At 53.7% G+C, this 13,684-nt stretch overlaps 1 protein-coding gene across 1 annotated transcript; it reads right to left on the bottom strand.

The window, feature by feature from the left end:
* Window positions 1–4,116: 4,116 nt before the first annotated feature.
* LOC142003085 (RING finger protein 11-like) lies at window positions 4,117–11,597 on the bottom strand. The gene is made up of 3 exons (XM_074979754.1): window positions 11,412–11,597; window positions 7,477–7,646; window positions 4,117–5,997 (listed from the first exon to the last, which is right to left on the bottom strand). The coding sequence occupies exons 1-3, from the start codon at window positions 11,529–11,531 to the stop codon at window positions 5,826–5,828; spliced, it is 462 nt and encodes a 153-aa protein (XP_074835855.1). The 5' UTR covers window positions 11,532–11,597; the 3' UTR covers window positions 4,117–5,825.
* Between the last annotated feature and the right edge of the window lie 2,087 nt (window positions 11,598–13,684).

Genomic DNA, 13,684 nt, shown 5'->3' with positions numbered 1-13,684 from the left:
GTCGGATCACGCGTGGGCCAAGTGTTTCTGATCTGCATTAAATCAGAGCGGCTGAGACATGAGCTGTAGCCTGGCTGGAAGTCTAACTCCAAGTCTAACACCTGGCTCTCTGCAGCTGTGACCAGTTTCGGCTCAGCCGCTTTGCCTACTTCCATGAAACAGGTTGAACCTCTCTAATCCAGAACTGCCTCATTTGTCAACATCCATAATCTGGCATGAGGTTAGTTAGCTAGATGACCACTTATCGGGTGCGTGGACATGTTTCCTGTGGACCCATAAAGTTTGTTGCCAGCCACCAGTCCCAACTCTGTTTGGTGCTATAACTTACCCCAAAATGCTTGAGAGCCCAGTAAACAGTGGAAGTGTTGGCAATGTGCTACACAAGATGGGTCTCCTGTGGTCTGGCAAATTCTCTTGTCCGGCACCAATCAGGTCCTGAGGATGCTGGATTAGTGAGGTTCAACCTGTACGTCAAAGTGTGTGCATGGGAGGGAAGCGGGATAGATTTTTCTACAATGCCTTGAAATTTTAAACTCCAGCTGGGGGCAGTAGGGATGGCTGCATGTGCTGCTAGCAGGAGCTTCCAGGCAGAGGCGATTTTAAACTAAACATCCACGTGTAATTAGAGGCTTGTGCGGCTTCTGGGCCAGGATCTGAGCAGCAGAACAGTCCTTGTGACTGGCCCTCCTGGCTTAAAGCAGGAGTGGGGAACCTCCACTGGCCAGAATCCATTTTCTGCTTAATTTCAGCTGGCCTGCAGCAAGTATCTGCCATGGGCCGGCAGCCCTGAGCCTTGGGTCTTGCACTCTAGGATGGAACTACAGGTACCAGCTGCCAGTGATCAGAGGAGCTCTGTGTGCTGCCTGTGGTTCCCCTGCTGCTTCCAGTGGCTGGGACCCAGGGCAAATAGGAGCTGTGGAGGTGGTGCCTGCAGGCGAGGGCAGTGCATGGAGCCACTTGGCTTTCCCCTCTCTGAGGCCTCCAGGATGTGCTGTTAGTGGCCTGGGGCCGGGTTAGGCGGGGAGCATTTAGCCTGGCTCTGCCAGTGACCAGGAGCTGCCTCTCCTGCACCCCAACCCTTCATCCCCACTGCACGCCAGAGTCCATGCACCTTTCTGCTCCTCTTCTGAGCTCTCACCTTTGGCCCTTCCAGAGCCTGCACCTCCATCTCCTCTCCCAGGCCTGAGCCTGCTCGCACACCAACCACACACCACCACTCTGCTCTGAGCCAACTCTGGCATGTCTGACCCCTCTCCTGCATCCTGAATCCCCATTTTTGGTCCCACCCCTGAGCCTCCCTGCCCCCTCTGGGGCTCTGTGGTCCCAAACTGATTTCTTTTTTGGGGGATTGGTGGCCTGGTAGGAGACAGGTTCCCTAGCCTTGGCTTAAAGGCAGCTTGTAGGTCCTCGGGCATAGGCTCTTCATTTCCCCAGCACATGTGGGATCAAGTTGAGATTAAATCTCAGGCCCTTTGTGCCATTTTCTCAAGCTTGGGTGGTGTGGCCTGAGCCCTGGGAAATGCAGCCATATGCTTTCCATTGGCTCTCTTCACCCATTCACAGGGAGCACCTGGAGATGCTGCTACCTGCCAGTGGCAGCTGTGAGCACAGAAGTGTGTGTGCTAATCAATAATTTCCTGGAATATTTTGTGGCAGCTGCTGATCCCCATGAATGCCTCTTCTTGTGAGGAGAGGTGGTTGGGGGCTGTTTCCCTTCAGCATAACCTATACGGTTGGGGTGGTGGGGCAGCCAGAGCCCCTAATAAGTAATGAGGAGTGACATTAATCTCTTGTGCCAGGTTCTGCCTTGGTGGGACCATGAGGCTTAAGGCTGCTGCCATAGTGAGGTATCCTACCTAGGCACAAATTGGTACCTGCAGCTACCCCTGCAAAAATGAGCTGTGGCTATCTGCATCCACAGGTGTAGCTGGGGAGTGGCAGGGCACTATAGGTAAGTAGATGCCCAGGCCTTAGAGCCCCTGTGCTGCATCTCCAGTGGCTGTCCTCCACCTTCACCCCTTTTTGTATCGCTCTCAAGGCCAAGCTGCTGGCTTTTTAAAATAAACTCCTGTGGTACATGTGGCTGTGGCTCTGTTTCATGGGCAGGGTGACTCTAGTTTCTGGCTGGCTTGGCATGTGTAATTAAGGACTTGTCTACACTGGAAAGTTCAGGCACTGAAACTTCCTTGCTCGGGGGCTTGAAAAATCAGCCCAGTTTTCCCCAGCCACAGCAAGGGTCAGCCCCATAGCTGCACACAACAGCAGGCTCCTAGCTTGGAGAGCTTCACCCCCTCAGGGAAGTGCTTTCCTCTCTGCCAGGGCTGGTGCTGCAGCTGCGCTATCGCATTAGAGCAGCAGGGCTTTAATGCTGAAAGTGCAGCCCAAGCTGCAGTAACTGGCTGCTGCCAAGAAAGTCCTGAGCTGGGGCAGCTGCTGCAAGTAGAGAGCAGTGAGCTGCTTCCCAGCTGGAGAAGCTGATGGTACCTCCACTGTTCCCTCTCTCTTTCCCATACACCTGAGGAATAAACTTTACATGCACCACCACTAGAAACATGCTGTGGGCACTCTGCTAATCAGCTGGGCAGCACCTGAATCCTGGGTGGCTGCTCAAGGGTCCAGCTTCTGGGGAACATGGGTACCTACCTCCTGGGGCAGGTGGGCTCAGGTAAGGTAAAGTGCTTTGAGCTCATTGAGTTAGAGAACTTAGGGAAGAAACCGAGGCTGGGTCTATACTTCCTGCTGCCTTTTTTGTGTCCCATGAAAGTCAGAAGGGTCATTTGCAGGTGCTTTTCTAGCCTAGGGAGGTTGTGGACTCTCGGTTGCTGGAGATATGCCTAAGAGCAGGTTCAACAGACCCCTCTCGAGGAGGGTCCAAATGGTGCTCGGTGCTGCCATGAGGGCAGGGGACTGGACTCAATGATCTTTCAGGCTCCCTGCAGTTCTAGTGTTCTGTGCTTCGAACGGGGTGGGGATGTAGCTTAGCATGCAACTGAGAATCCCAGCAGGAGCCCACAGCCTTTGCATTGAGCATGCGGCCTAAAGGCTGCTGGTGTGGCTAGTCCTCTGCTGCTCTTCCCCCAATTCCCTGCCCCAAAGGGCAGACAGGTTCACCCACAGTTGCCTGGGAAGGAATCCCAGAGCATCTCAGCCCAGAAAACACAGGCCTCTGCCCCATGCCCCAAAGGCAGCTGTAAAAACAGTGAGGACACGGTAAAATGAGGCAGAGCTTGGGGAGGGACGCACCCTCTAACTGCTGTGTAGACAGAACCCTGCGACCCAGCCACGACAAGGGGCCACGTTGTCTCGGTGCTGTGTATGGGCAGAGCTAGTCCTGGGCCTGAAGAGCTTCCTGCTGATAAACGGAGTGGGCTGGGCTGTGACTTGTCCAAGGTGGCAGTTAGAGTTAAAACCTGATTCCCAATTTCCTGACGGCCAGGGTTGTGCTGTACAGGACCACGGTGTGAGTTTTGCAAGGGGGATGGGGGGTAGAAACTAAACATGGAGAGTCTGCTGGAAGAGGGGAGTTAGTGCCTAAATTCACTCTCCTTTACCTTCTCTAGGGAAGTGGAAATCAGCACTGCCCCCAGCAGCAGGGGTGGTGATCAACCTTCAAGCCATGCACCTGTAAACACAACCAGCAAGTGATAAGAGAGGGGAGAAGTAATGAACCAGGCTGTGGGGGCCAGTCCTGAGCCTCCACCCTGGCAGTTAAATACAGCAAGAGGAGTTAGCAATGGTGGATGCAGCCTGTTGGGTGGCTGGGTAGCAGTTTTGGGGGTGGAGACCACAGAGGTTAAGCTTCCCACAAGCACCTCCTAGTACAGCAGCTAGCACCGTCACTCTCTCCCCGCCATGGCGTGGCCTCGCAGGAGTACAGCTTCCTTGCACGCTCCTGACTATCTGCTCCCCTATGGGGCAGGAGGTGATGCAGGAGTCACAAGACTACAGGCGTTGCCACGTGGTCTAGCGCTTCGCTTTGTCAATGGAGTTTGGTTCTGGTCCCCACATGCCTCCTTCAGAGGTGTGCTGCCACCAGGCCTCTGTCAGCTACTTGGGTCAGAGCCCCGAGGATGAACAGACGAGATACATACCACCAGAAACCTACGCTGCCCGCGCTCATAGGCAATCTGTTTTATTGTTCAGTTTGAACACAATGTACATCACTCTTAACTTTCAAGCACTAAATCCTTGTCAAGGACAAGATGTAACCGGAAAGCCATTGGCTCCTCTGGTGGGCAGCCCCTAACAGAGCACTGGACAGACCAAACGGCAACTGTAAAACTGTGCTAACCCCTGGGGGCTGGGCCAGTTCCTCCACTACGAGAAGCATCTGACAGTCGAGTCCACGGAAAGCAAACGAGCTGGCTTTGCTAGGGTGGGTTTGTCTCTCAGCAACAGGAAGCGCCAGGTGCTCCCACCATGCTAAAGAACATTTCCTATTTCACAGCCACCTTTGCATAAGCTTCCAATTATCTACTTGAGTTGCGATTCAACTTCGTTGCCCTGGGAGCCGGCTACGCAGGCGGCGCTACATAGTGCAGAGTTTAAGGGCCAGCATTAAAGTTGCGATCTCAGAGGGAACAAAATAACCACTGCCCTGTTTTCAAAAAAGAAAGCACACTGGAAGCAACCGCGCTTCACCTGGCACGTATGCTACCAAGCCCACCTGAAAGAGCGTGAGGGAAGGAATCTGCCTCCGGTTATTGAAATCCTTTCAGCTGGGCCACGATAAAAACTCCACTGTGCTGAGCAGGTGTGGCTTCACGGAAATAATTTATTTAGGGGAGAATAAAACCTTTTGGGGATGGGGAAAATTCCTCTGGGAAATAGCTGTATTCTGGCAGAAGCGCCAGCTGGACTATTAAAATAGTACGTCTGGGTAGTGAGACTAACCTCTAAAGCAGAAGTGATAAAATGAGCAGGGTTTGGTTTCCCTTCTTCAAACCCAAGATTTCCACTTGAGAGGTTAGGGCCTTTACAGGGTATCATTTGTGGTGCTAGAATCACCCAAGAGCCCTGCTCTAAAGTTGCTGAAGTCACCCGCGAACGGGAGAAGGCTGCTTCTCCAGCACGAGTAACAGCAGCTGGGAAGGGGGCCACTCTGGGATTTATTTTCATCATCCCAGCCCATCTGGGGTGGGCGGTTTGGTTTCAGTCAGCCACTGGGTTGAGCATAGCTGCCACCACCTAGGAGAACAAAAAAACCAGGTGCTAAAAGGAGCAGTGTTGTGACTATTTAAAGCAGAAACCAACCAAAAAAAAGAAAATCCTGGGACAAGCGAGCTCTAGCACAGCACAAGCCTACGGCTCTTGCCAGCACCTCTACGACCTTGTACCTTCTGTCCCTTCCCAAGGGGATCAGCACCTGTATTTTATTTAACCTCTGTTGTGTATCTCTTGCTTGCACTTCTGCTTTATGCTAATACTGTCGCTCACAGGATGGAGCTGCAGCTGAACGGCACCTACACCCACCCCCGGCAGAGCTCGTAACGCTCACTCCAGAGCTACGTGGCGAGGTGGCGTGGACTGGTGCTGCTGTCTAGGAAAGCTCAGGAGGGAGCCTTCGATACCAGCGCTGGCTCCTTCCAAGTCTCAGCCTGACGTGCTAATACAGAGATCGTAAGAAGAGCCTTTAACGGACATTCGATCGGAGCCAAATCTTAAGGGCTCCAGACAATCCACAAGGCAGCAGGGCTGGAGTTCCTCGCCACAGGAGTCTTTGGTGTGCAAAATAAAGAGCAGCCAGCCCTCCAAGCTCTTCAGACCCCTCCCCGGCACCCCCGGCCTCAAAGCATTAGCGCGGGCCACGGCGCAGTTGCCTGGCCTCAGTTAGTCTCGTAGGAGGCCAGCAGAGCAGCGTCCACTGGCTCCATGCAGGAGGGACAGGTGAAGGAGCGCATCAACCAGTCGTCAATGCAGTCCACGTGGTAGATGTGCAGGCAGGGCAGGAATCGGATGGGGTCTCCATACACGAAATCCAGCATGCAGATCACACACCTGTGACCAGAGAGAGGGGAACTGCTGTTAGCTTGCTGGCTGCCCAGGGTCTCCATCCTTCCCTATGTTTAGGGGCCTGTTAAGCTAGAGCAGCCTTAGGACTGCTCTAGTTCCGGGTCTACTTCCCAAAGGCCCTGGGAAGGAGAAAAGCCACAGTGCAGCGCTCTAACCACTCCTGCTACGGCAGGCACAGAGCACGGGGCCAGGGAGACCCCGTGGAGTGTTGGGGAGGAGCTGTTTACAGTGTCTCTGCTTTGCCAGAGTGGCATAGAGCCTTCAGAGCACAGCCCACCCGACATCTCCTGGGCAGTTAACCCTGCACATGCTGGGAGCGGGGAGCCTTGAGTCACTACACTGCTGCACAGAGCTGAGTACAACCAACCACTGATACCAGGAACTGCAAGGCTGCCTCAGGCCAGCGTAATACTTCTCATAGCATCCGGGCCAGCGGCTTCCAAGGAAGGCGAAAGCTCCCCTCCCATCCCCAAAGGCTAGTGATGGAACAACCTACCCGCTGGGGACATTAATTCCTAAATCTTCTCAGTCAGTGGGGAGCTGACACCCGTTAGGAGTTTGCATCTCATCTCAGGTGTGTTCTCCACAGCTCCATGAAGAGCGAGGCTGGCTCTGATGCCACGAAACTAGCTATCCTGTGGCAGAGAGTAGCCAGGCTGGGCCACAGACTGTGCAAAAGGCATTTGCTTTTAGCCGCTTTATACAGTTTTTCCTTTAGGCCTCACGGAACATCCTCTTGATCGGGTCCTGGCAGGAGATAGAGCACTGCTGTGCCTCTTCCTACTCACCCCCTAGCCGAGCTCTGCGCCTATGGAAATCTTTCCACGGCTCTCACCATTTTTCTTGCCTGTCTCTGGTTTTGCATCTACATCGAAGCAATAGGGGCTGCTACAACTCTCGGGACAGGGTGAACCCAGATGAACACAGAATTCAAAGTGTTGGTGAATTGCAACAGAATTTCCATTCTCATTTTCACCGGCAAGACACTGTCAAATACCAGCTGAACTTTGAACCTCCGCACCTCACAAGCACCTAGCTCTCCAGGACGAATCGGGGCTTGGTTCCGTATGGGGAAGCGCAGAGAAGGAGGAGCAGCCTGGAAGAAGTGGGGTCAGCCCACGGAGACAAAAAAAACGTGCAGAGGGTGATCTGTGCGCTGGCTGCCTTAGCAAAGAGGCATGAAGACAAGGACCTGATGCTCAAAGACTTTCCATTCTAGGCAGACATTATCTAGCCTTGTGTAATTCCACAGGCTTGGAGTACGTATGTATGTGTTTTCCCTCAAGGGGTGACTGCATTTTCTGCCAAGGCTGGAAAGTTTCCATGACACTTTTGGAGCTACCGCAAACCTAGGCAGTAAATTCACTAGGGCGGGCCGTTCGCTTTATGGTGCTTGCAGCCAACCCCAGCAGCTCAGCCCAGGTGAAGAGAAGAAATGGAGGGTGTTGGAAGCAAAGGACTTACTCTTTCACTTTTTTTTCGGATGGTTCTGTGCCTGGATCGAAGATCCCTTTGGGCAGGTGCTGGATCAGCCCGATCCGCTGGGCAATTCGGATCTGTTCCTCTTCCGTTAGCTGTGTGGCAAGTCGGGTCTGGCTCGGCGTGGGGTGATACACTGGGATCGGCTCATGTTCCTTCAAAACCAGAAGACAGAGCTCATTACCTGGGTAGCAGGCTGAACATCACCCTCTTCCTGATCTTAACAGGAAACACATGTCACAGAGGGGTTACGTAGACCTAACCTTGCCTCCGCATGAAGCAGGGGCAGGGATGGATGGACTAAATGACCCCTTGAGAGTCCTTTTGGCCTGGCTTTCGTATTATAAGCATAACTGGTTGGATAACCATTCACAGTCATGCTGGAAGGGAACAAGCAGCGGGGTTCCGCAGGGGTCTGGTTTGGGGCCAGTTCTCTTCAATATCTTCATAAACAATTTAGATAATGGCAGAGAGAGCACGTTTATCCAGTTTGCAGGTACTACCAAGCTGGGAGGGGTGGCAAGTGCTTTCGAGGTCAGGGTCAGAATTCAAAATGATCTGGACAGGCTGGAGAAATGGTCTGAGGAAAACAGGATGACATTCGATAAGGACAAATGCAAAGTGCTCCACTTAGGGAGGAACAATCAGTTTCACACATACAAAATGGGAAGTGGCTCTGTAGGATGGCGTAGGGCAGAAAGGGATCTAGGGATCCTATGGACCACAAGCTGAGTATGAGTCAACGGTATGACACAGTTGCAGAAAAAGTAAACATGACTCTGGGATTCATTAACAGGAGTGTTGTGAGCAGGACAGGAGGCCCTGCTCTGCTCAGTGCCGACAGGCCTCAGCTGGAGACCAGGTCTGGGCACCGCATTTTAGGAAAGATGTGGAGACATTGGAAAGGGCCCAGGGAAAAGCAAAGGAAAGATTAAAGGTCTAGAAAATATGGCCTGTGAGAGAAGATTAAAAGAATTGGGGTTGTTTAGTTTGGAGAAGAGAAGGCAGAGCAGGGACATGATAGCAGTTTTCAAGTACCTAAAAGGGCACTCTCTTGCAGGCGTCTGCAAGAGAGACCTGAGAGAGGTAGACATCGAGCTGGACAACTGGGAAGATCTAGCAGACGACCGCAGCAGATGGAGGCAGGGGTTACACAAGGGCCTTCAGAAGGGCGAGTTGAAGGTCAGACAAGTAGCAGAGGAGAAGCGAGCGCACAGAAAGCACAATAAGGACTTGCCAGACACCCACTAGATGCAGCAAGGACTGTCACTCTCGTGTGGGTCTTTATAGTCACAATAGATGCTGTAAATGAAGTCCTCAATTGAAACGTTAAAGGGCGCGATCCATAGTCTATGCAGACTGAAGGATGCCTACTAAAAGGGCACTACAAGGAGGAGGGAGAGAAATTATTCACCTTGGCCTCTGAAAATAGGACAAGAATCAATGGACTTAAATGGCAGCACAGGAGGTTTAGGTTGGACATTAGGAAAAGTTTCCTGCTGTAGAATCTCCATCACTGGAGATACTTGAGAACGGGTTGGATAAATATCTAACAGGGATGATACAGACGGTGCTTGGTCCTGTCACAAGGCAGGGTCTGGACTCGATGACCTCTCGAGTCCCTTACGGCTCTAGGATTCTGTAATTATGCTATTTAAGGTGTTCATGCTGCAGTCCAACCATCTAGGAGATCTGAAGTACCTCCGTTGGTACTGCAGCAACACCTCAGTGGGCTGGTGCTGTACAGCACGAGATGTATTAGGGTAACACCTACGCGCCAGAGTTACGATGGCTCATAAGCCCACTCCCTTAGGTGCTGTACATTCTTAGGCTTTCCATTTCCCCAATGTGCTGGGTGCTGTACAAACAGACCAAAAAGTCAGTCCCTGCCCCAAAGCGCCTCCAATCCAAGTGTAAGACAAGAGGGTGTTGGCCGTAGCCAGGGAAGTCCCGGTAAACAGGACCGGGCAGCCGGCTGGGCAGTTGCCTACCACATTCCAGGTTTCTCCAGGTCTCCTGACTGAGGGGAGTTGTAAGAGCCCCAAAATTTGCCTCCCACCGCCGGGCTGCGGACAGTTCCTCCTGGTGCCACTGAACTTACACGCTGCTGGAGAACAGCACCGTCTCTCCCAAGGGACCAGCAGGCTGGAGACCCGGCCATTTCGGGCTGACCCACCCACCTGATACCACGGCTGCAATAAGAGCCGAGGGGCACAGCAGAAAGCCCTTACCCAGAAACAAACACACAGCCACCAATCCCTCCCTCACACACCCAGTGTGTGGACAACATCCTTCCCGCTGCGACCAGGACGCCAGCTGAGCTGTTGTGCTGCTTCAAACCCCTCCAGTGTTTCTCTACCAAGGCAGCAGGTGCCTGAGACCATGTGTACACTGACAAGCTTTCAGCAGCACAGCTGTACCTTTATAAGGGCCCCTCCCTCCCTCTCCTACGTACCACCCCAAGGCTCTTTCCCATATTCCCCCAGCAAGTCATAAGATTGCTCATGTAGTTGCATCACAGAAATGGGGTAGAGCCCTCCCATTGCCAGACTAAACCAGCTCAACGAGCTGCAGTTAGCTAAGTTGCTGGGAGAGCATCTCCTGCCAACAGTGTGCTCTGTCTGTCTGTCTGTGTGTGTGTGTGTGTTTTCCCCCTCACTGAGTGAGAAATGTTTTGCCAAGCACTAGTGTAGATGGGGCCTTGGAGGTCACATGGCTCTGACTGTTGGATGAATCTCTTCCAATCTAACTCCGTGTTTCTACAGAACCCAGGAAACAGCTGTGTCCTCACGTAGGGGAGACCAAGCCCAGAGAGGAATGTACAGGGTGTGGCTAGAGTGAAAGTGAGTACCGGGTGGAACAGTCTGCCCAAGGGAGAAGCCTCATTTCTTGGGATGTTTCAGACGAGAACCAAAGAGCTGTGAATAGCCTATGAGGACAACTCTAAGCTCGCCAGGTGAGGATTGCAGGAGGTGCTGATGGGAGATGGTCAGAAGTACAGCCCAGCTTCCCAGGGAATGCCCCAGACCCATGCCCAGAGCCAGCATTCGCCAAAGGCTGGCAAGCAAAAGAGAATCAGCTTTGAACCCAGGAGTTCCTGGGAGGATCCTGTTGGCTCCTAGTGCCCAACCATGCACCCACACAGGACTGGAAGTGCTGCCGGCAGGCACAGGTAGGCGACATGGCTCACCCCACATCTTCCAGGGCCTCCCCGAGAGGAAGCCTCACTCTGAGCTGCATGACTTCTCCCTGAATCTCCCCATGGGCCACCCCCCTTGCTGGTGGGTCAGCTGCCCTGAGAGCGACTCCCACCTCCCATAGCCCCCATGGGTCACAGCCCCAGCTGCCTGGAAGCTTCTCCAATAGGTCACGACACAGCCCCTGCCCCCCACAAGAATCCCCTCTCCGTAAGCAGTAGCCCTCTCCTCTTGGTTCAGCCCCCCAGTTACTTCCCTCTCCAGGCAACCCACCTGCCATGGGGGTCACATGTCTCCTCTCCATGACATGCCTGTACTCTGTCCACCACTCCCCAAGCCAATGGGCCCCTCACTTGCCCACGAGCCCCCCAAGCCTCCTCCTCATGCTCTCCCTGCATAGCCTCCCCCCCGAGTTCCCCTTTCCCCCTAGTGTCCCCCCATGGGCACCCTGTTTGCTCCCCTATCCTCACTCTCCTGCCCATACACCACGTTCCCCACCCCCTTGGGGCTCTCCCCTGGATCACGTGCCCCCCCAGCCTCCCCATCCCTCGGGACACCCCCATCCCTAGGATCCCCCAGGTTCCTGCCCCCCTGGGGCTCTCCACTGGACCACGTGCCCCCTCACCCTCCCTATCCCTCGGGGCGCCCCTATGCCTATGACCCCCCAGGGTCCTGCTCCCCACCCCTGGGGCTCTCCCGACCCTGTGGGCCCCCGCCCGGTACCTGGTAGGGCGGCGGCGCCGGGGGGGGCGGCGGGTCCCCAGGCCCCAGGCTGGCCCCGTCCCCCGAGTCGTTGAGCAGCGAGAGGTCATCGGCCGCCTGCGAGGAGAGGCAGTTCCCCATCCCCGCCCGGCGGGCCCGGCTCCCGGCCGGACGCTGCCACCCCCGGCCCTCCGCTGGGGGGAGGGGCCCCGCGCCCGCCCCCCCCCGGCAATGGTACCGCCCTCCGCCCCTGGGCATCACGGGAATTGGAGTCCTGGGGCCCATGGCCCCGCGCCTGCGCGGAGGGGAGAGCCTGGGGTAGGGAGGGGGAAGTGGGGAAGGGGGAAAACAGGGAGAGGTTGTGGGAGGGGAGAATGGGGGGGAAGGGAAGGGGCAGGAAGGTTTTTTTCACCCTTATCTTATATTATTATACATACAGCATCATGTATTGGCTTCAGAGGACAGAGTTAAGGTTATCTGGGGGTGACTGAGCTGGGTTGGTTTGCCAAGAGACCAGGGAAGACCCCGTATGAGAGTGAGTATGTGTGAGAGGGGAATTTATTACTTGTCGTACTGTAGGGTGTAGGGGCCTCTATGCTAGGTCCCTTTGTGCTAGGTGCAGTACTTTATATATTAGTAGCAGCTGGGAACCACCATCATTGTGCTAGGGGTTGGATAAACACAGAACAAAAAGACAGCCCTTGCCCTTAGTGCATGGCTTTATGCTGTATTTCCTGCATTTCAGTTCAGCAGTCGTAATTGGGGTTTCGAAATGTAGACTTGTCCTTTAATGATCAAATCACGGGTGGTTCCAGTGGCCTGTGTAGCCTGCGTGGTATTTTTCAAACACAAACTAAACTCGGACATGAAAGGGCTTATTCGATTTTTGTTGGAAAGTTATTTTGGAATGACTCAGATAGGCATCTGGCAAATTTCTGACTGTATAACAGGATGAGTGTTGAACCCTCACAGAGAAATAACTGGTCCCAACCAGTGTTCCCTGTGAGCTGTGTGCTTGTGCAGCTGCTCAGGAGAGATTAAAATGCCGCCCTGCTGATTAGGAGAGCGCCCGCAGAAAGGGTTTTGTTTCTACTGATGGTGCACATTTGCACATGCCTTGGTGCACATAGAAGAATTTATTCCACATATGGATGGAAAAATCCGTATATGGGTGGAAAAGATTAGGGGGAACATTGGTCCCAACTCCCCAGTTTTCATCAGGTCATGGTTTTTAAGGCTAAAGAGGATCAGGGTGACCTTGCCCTGCTACGTAACACAACTCACAACATTTCTCTCTGTGTTTCTGGCCATGTAAATCTAGTACTGGAGGTGGAATACTGGAATGAGACTTAGGACAACTGATTTGTATCCTGGCTCTGCCACTGATCTGCTATGTGACACTGGGCAAGCTGCTTCCTTTCTCTGTGCCTCAGTTTCTGCTCCCATCCTGCCTTCTGTGTTTGGAGTGGGGACTCCTTCTCTCTATTGTCTTACACATCACCTTGTACTGGTGGACACACCACTTTTTAAAACTGATCAGCATGGCCTGGTTTAGGAGGACGAGCCAAACCAAGATAACCCATATTTTAAATGATTAAAAAGCATTCACAAAGCGCTAGATACATTCATGCAGGATAGGTCCATCAGTTTGCCAGCATGGTGTCCCTAGCCTTGGTCAAAAGCTTGTGAATGAGTGGCAGAGGATGGATCACTTTGATTAGCGGTTCTGTTCATTCCCTGTGGGTTACCTGGCATTGGCCACTGTCTGCAGACAGGATTCTGGGCTGGAAGGACCTTTGGTCTGACCCACTATGGTCCTTCTTGTGTATGGCTTTCATCAAATGGATTTAAAAATGACCCCTGCATAGTTAAACCAGTGTGACTGCGCGTGGTACACAGCTGAGGCCTGGTGAACGTATCTGACAGGTTAGATGCTCTCCCCTACAGCAATATAAATAACCACTAGACTCCATGCCCCTTCCAGGGCTGGGGGCGGAACGCAGGAGTCCTGCACTCAGCCCCTCCCTGCTCTAACCGGTGCCACACCTCTCCCAGCCCTCAAACCAGAACCCAGGCGTCCTACCACCCACCTCCCCCCCACCCGCGCAGGGCCAGAACCCGAACCCAGGAGTCCTGGCTCCGCCCCTCAGTCCCGATGTGGTTCAACAGATTAGGGAAAGAGGCGGGGCTACTGGTCCCTGGCGAGTCGGGCCCGCCCCTTCCTCCTATCACGTGACCGACGCCCGCGTTTTCCCCACCACGTGACCCCTCAGTTTCCCTCCCTCGCGTCACGT

The sequence above is a fragment of the Carettochelys insculpta genome, chromosome 29, assembly GCF_033958435.1.
Source record: "Carettochelys insculpta isolate YL-2023 chromosome 29, ASM3395843v1, whole genome shotgun sequence".
Classification (NCBI taxonomy): Eukaryota; Metazoa; Chordata; order Testudines; family Carettochelyidae; genus Carettochelys; species Carettochelys insculpta.
This window is presented reverse-complemented; position numbering and strand designations above follow the sequence as displayed.

Bases quoted from the DNA above. Each gene is read 5' to 3' on its own strand.
- LOC142003085 (XM_074979754.1), bottom strand. From the start codon at position 11,531: ATGGGGAACTGCCTCTCCTCGCAGGCGGCCGATGACCTCTCGCTGCTC. The intron at 7,647-11,411 runs GTACCGGGCGGG...CTGGTTTTGAAG, and splicing joins CGGCGCCGCCGCCCTACCAG to GAACATGAGCCGATCCCAGT. The intron at 5,998-7,476 runs GTAAGTCCTTTG...CTCTGGTCACAG, and splicing joins TCCGAAAAAAAAGTGAAAGA to GTGTGTGATCTGCATGCTGG.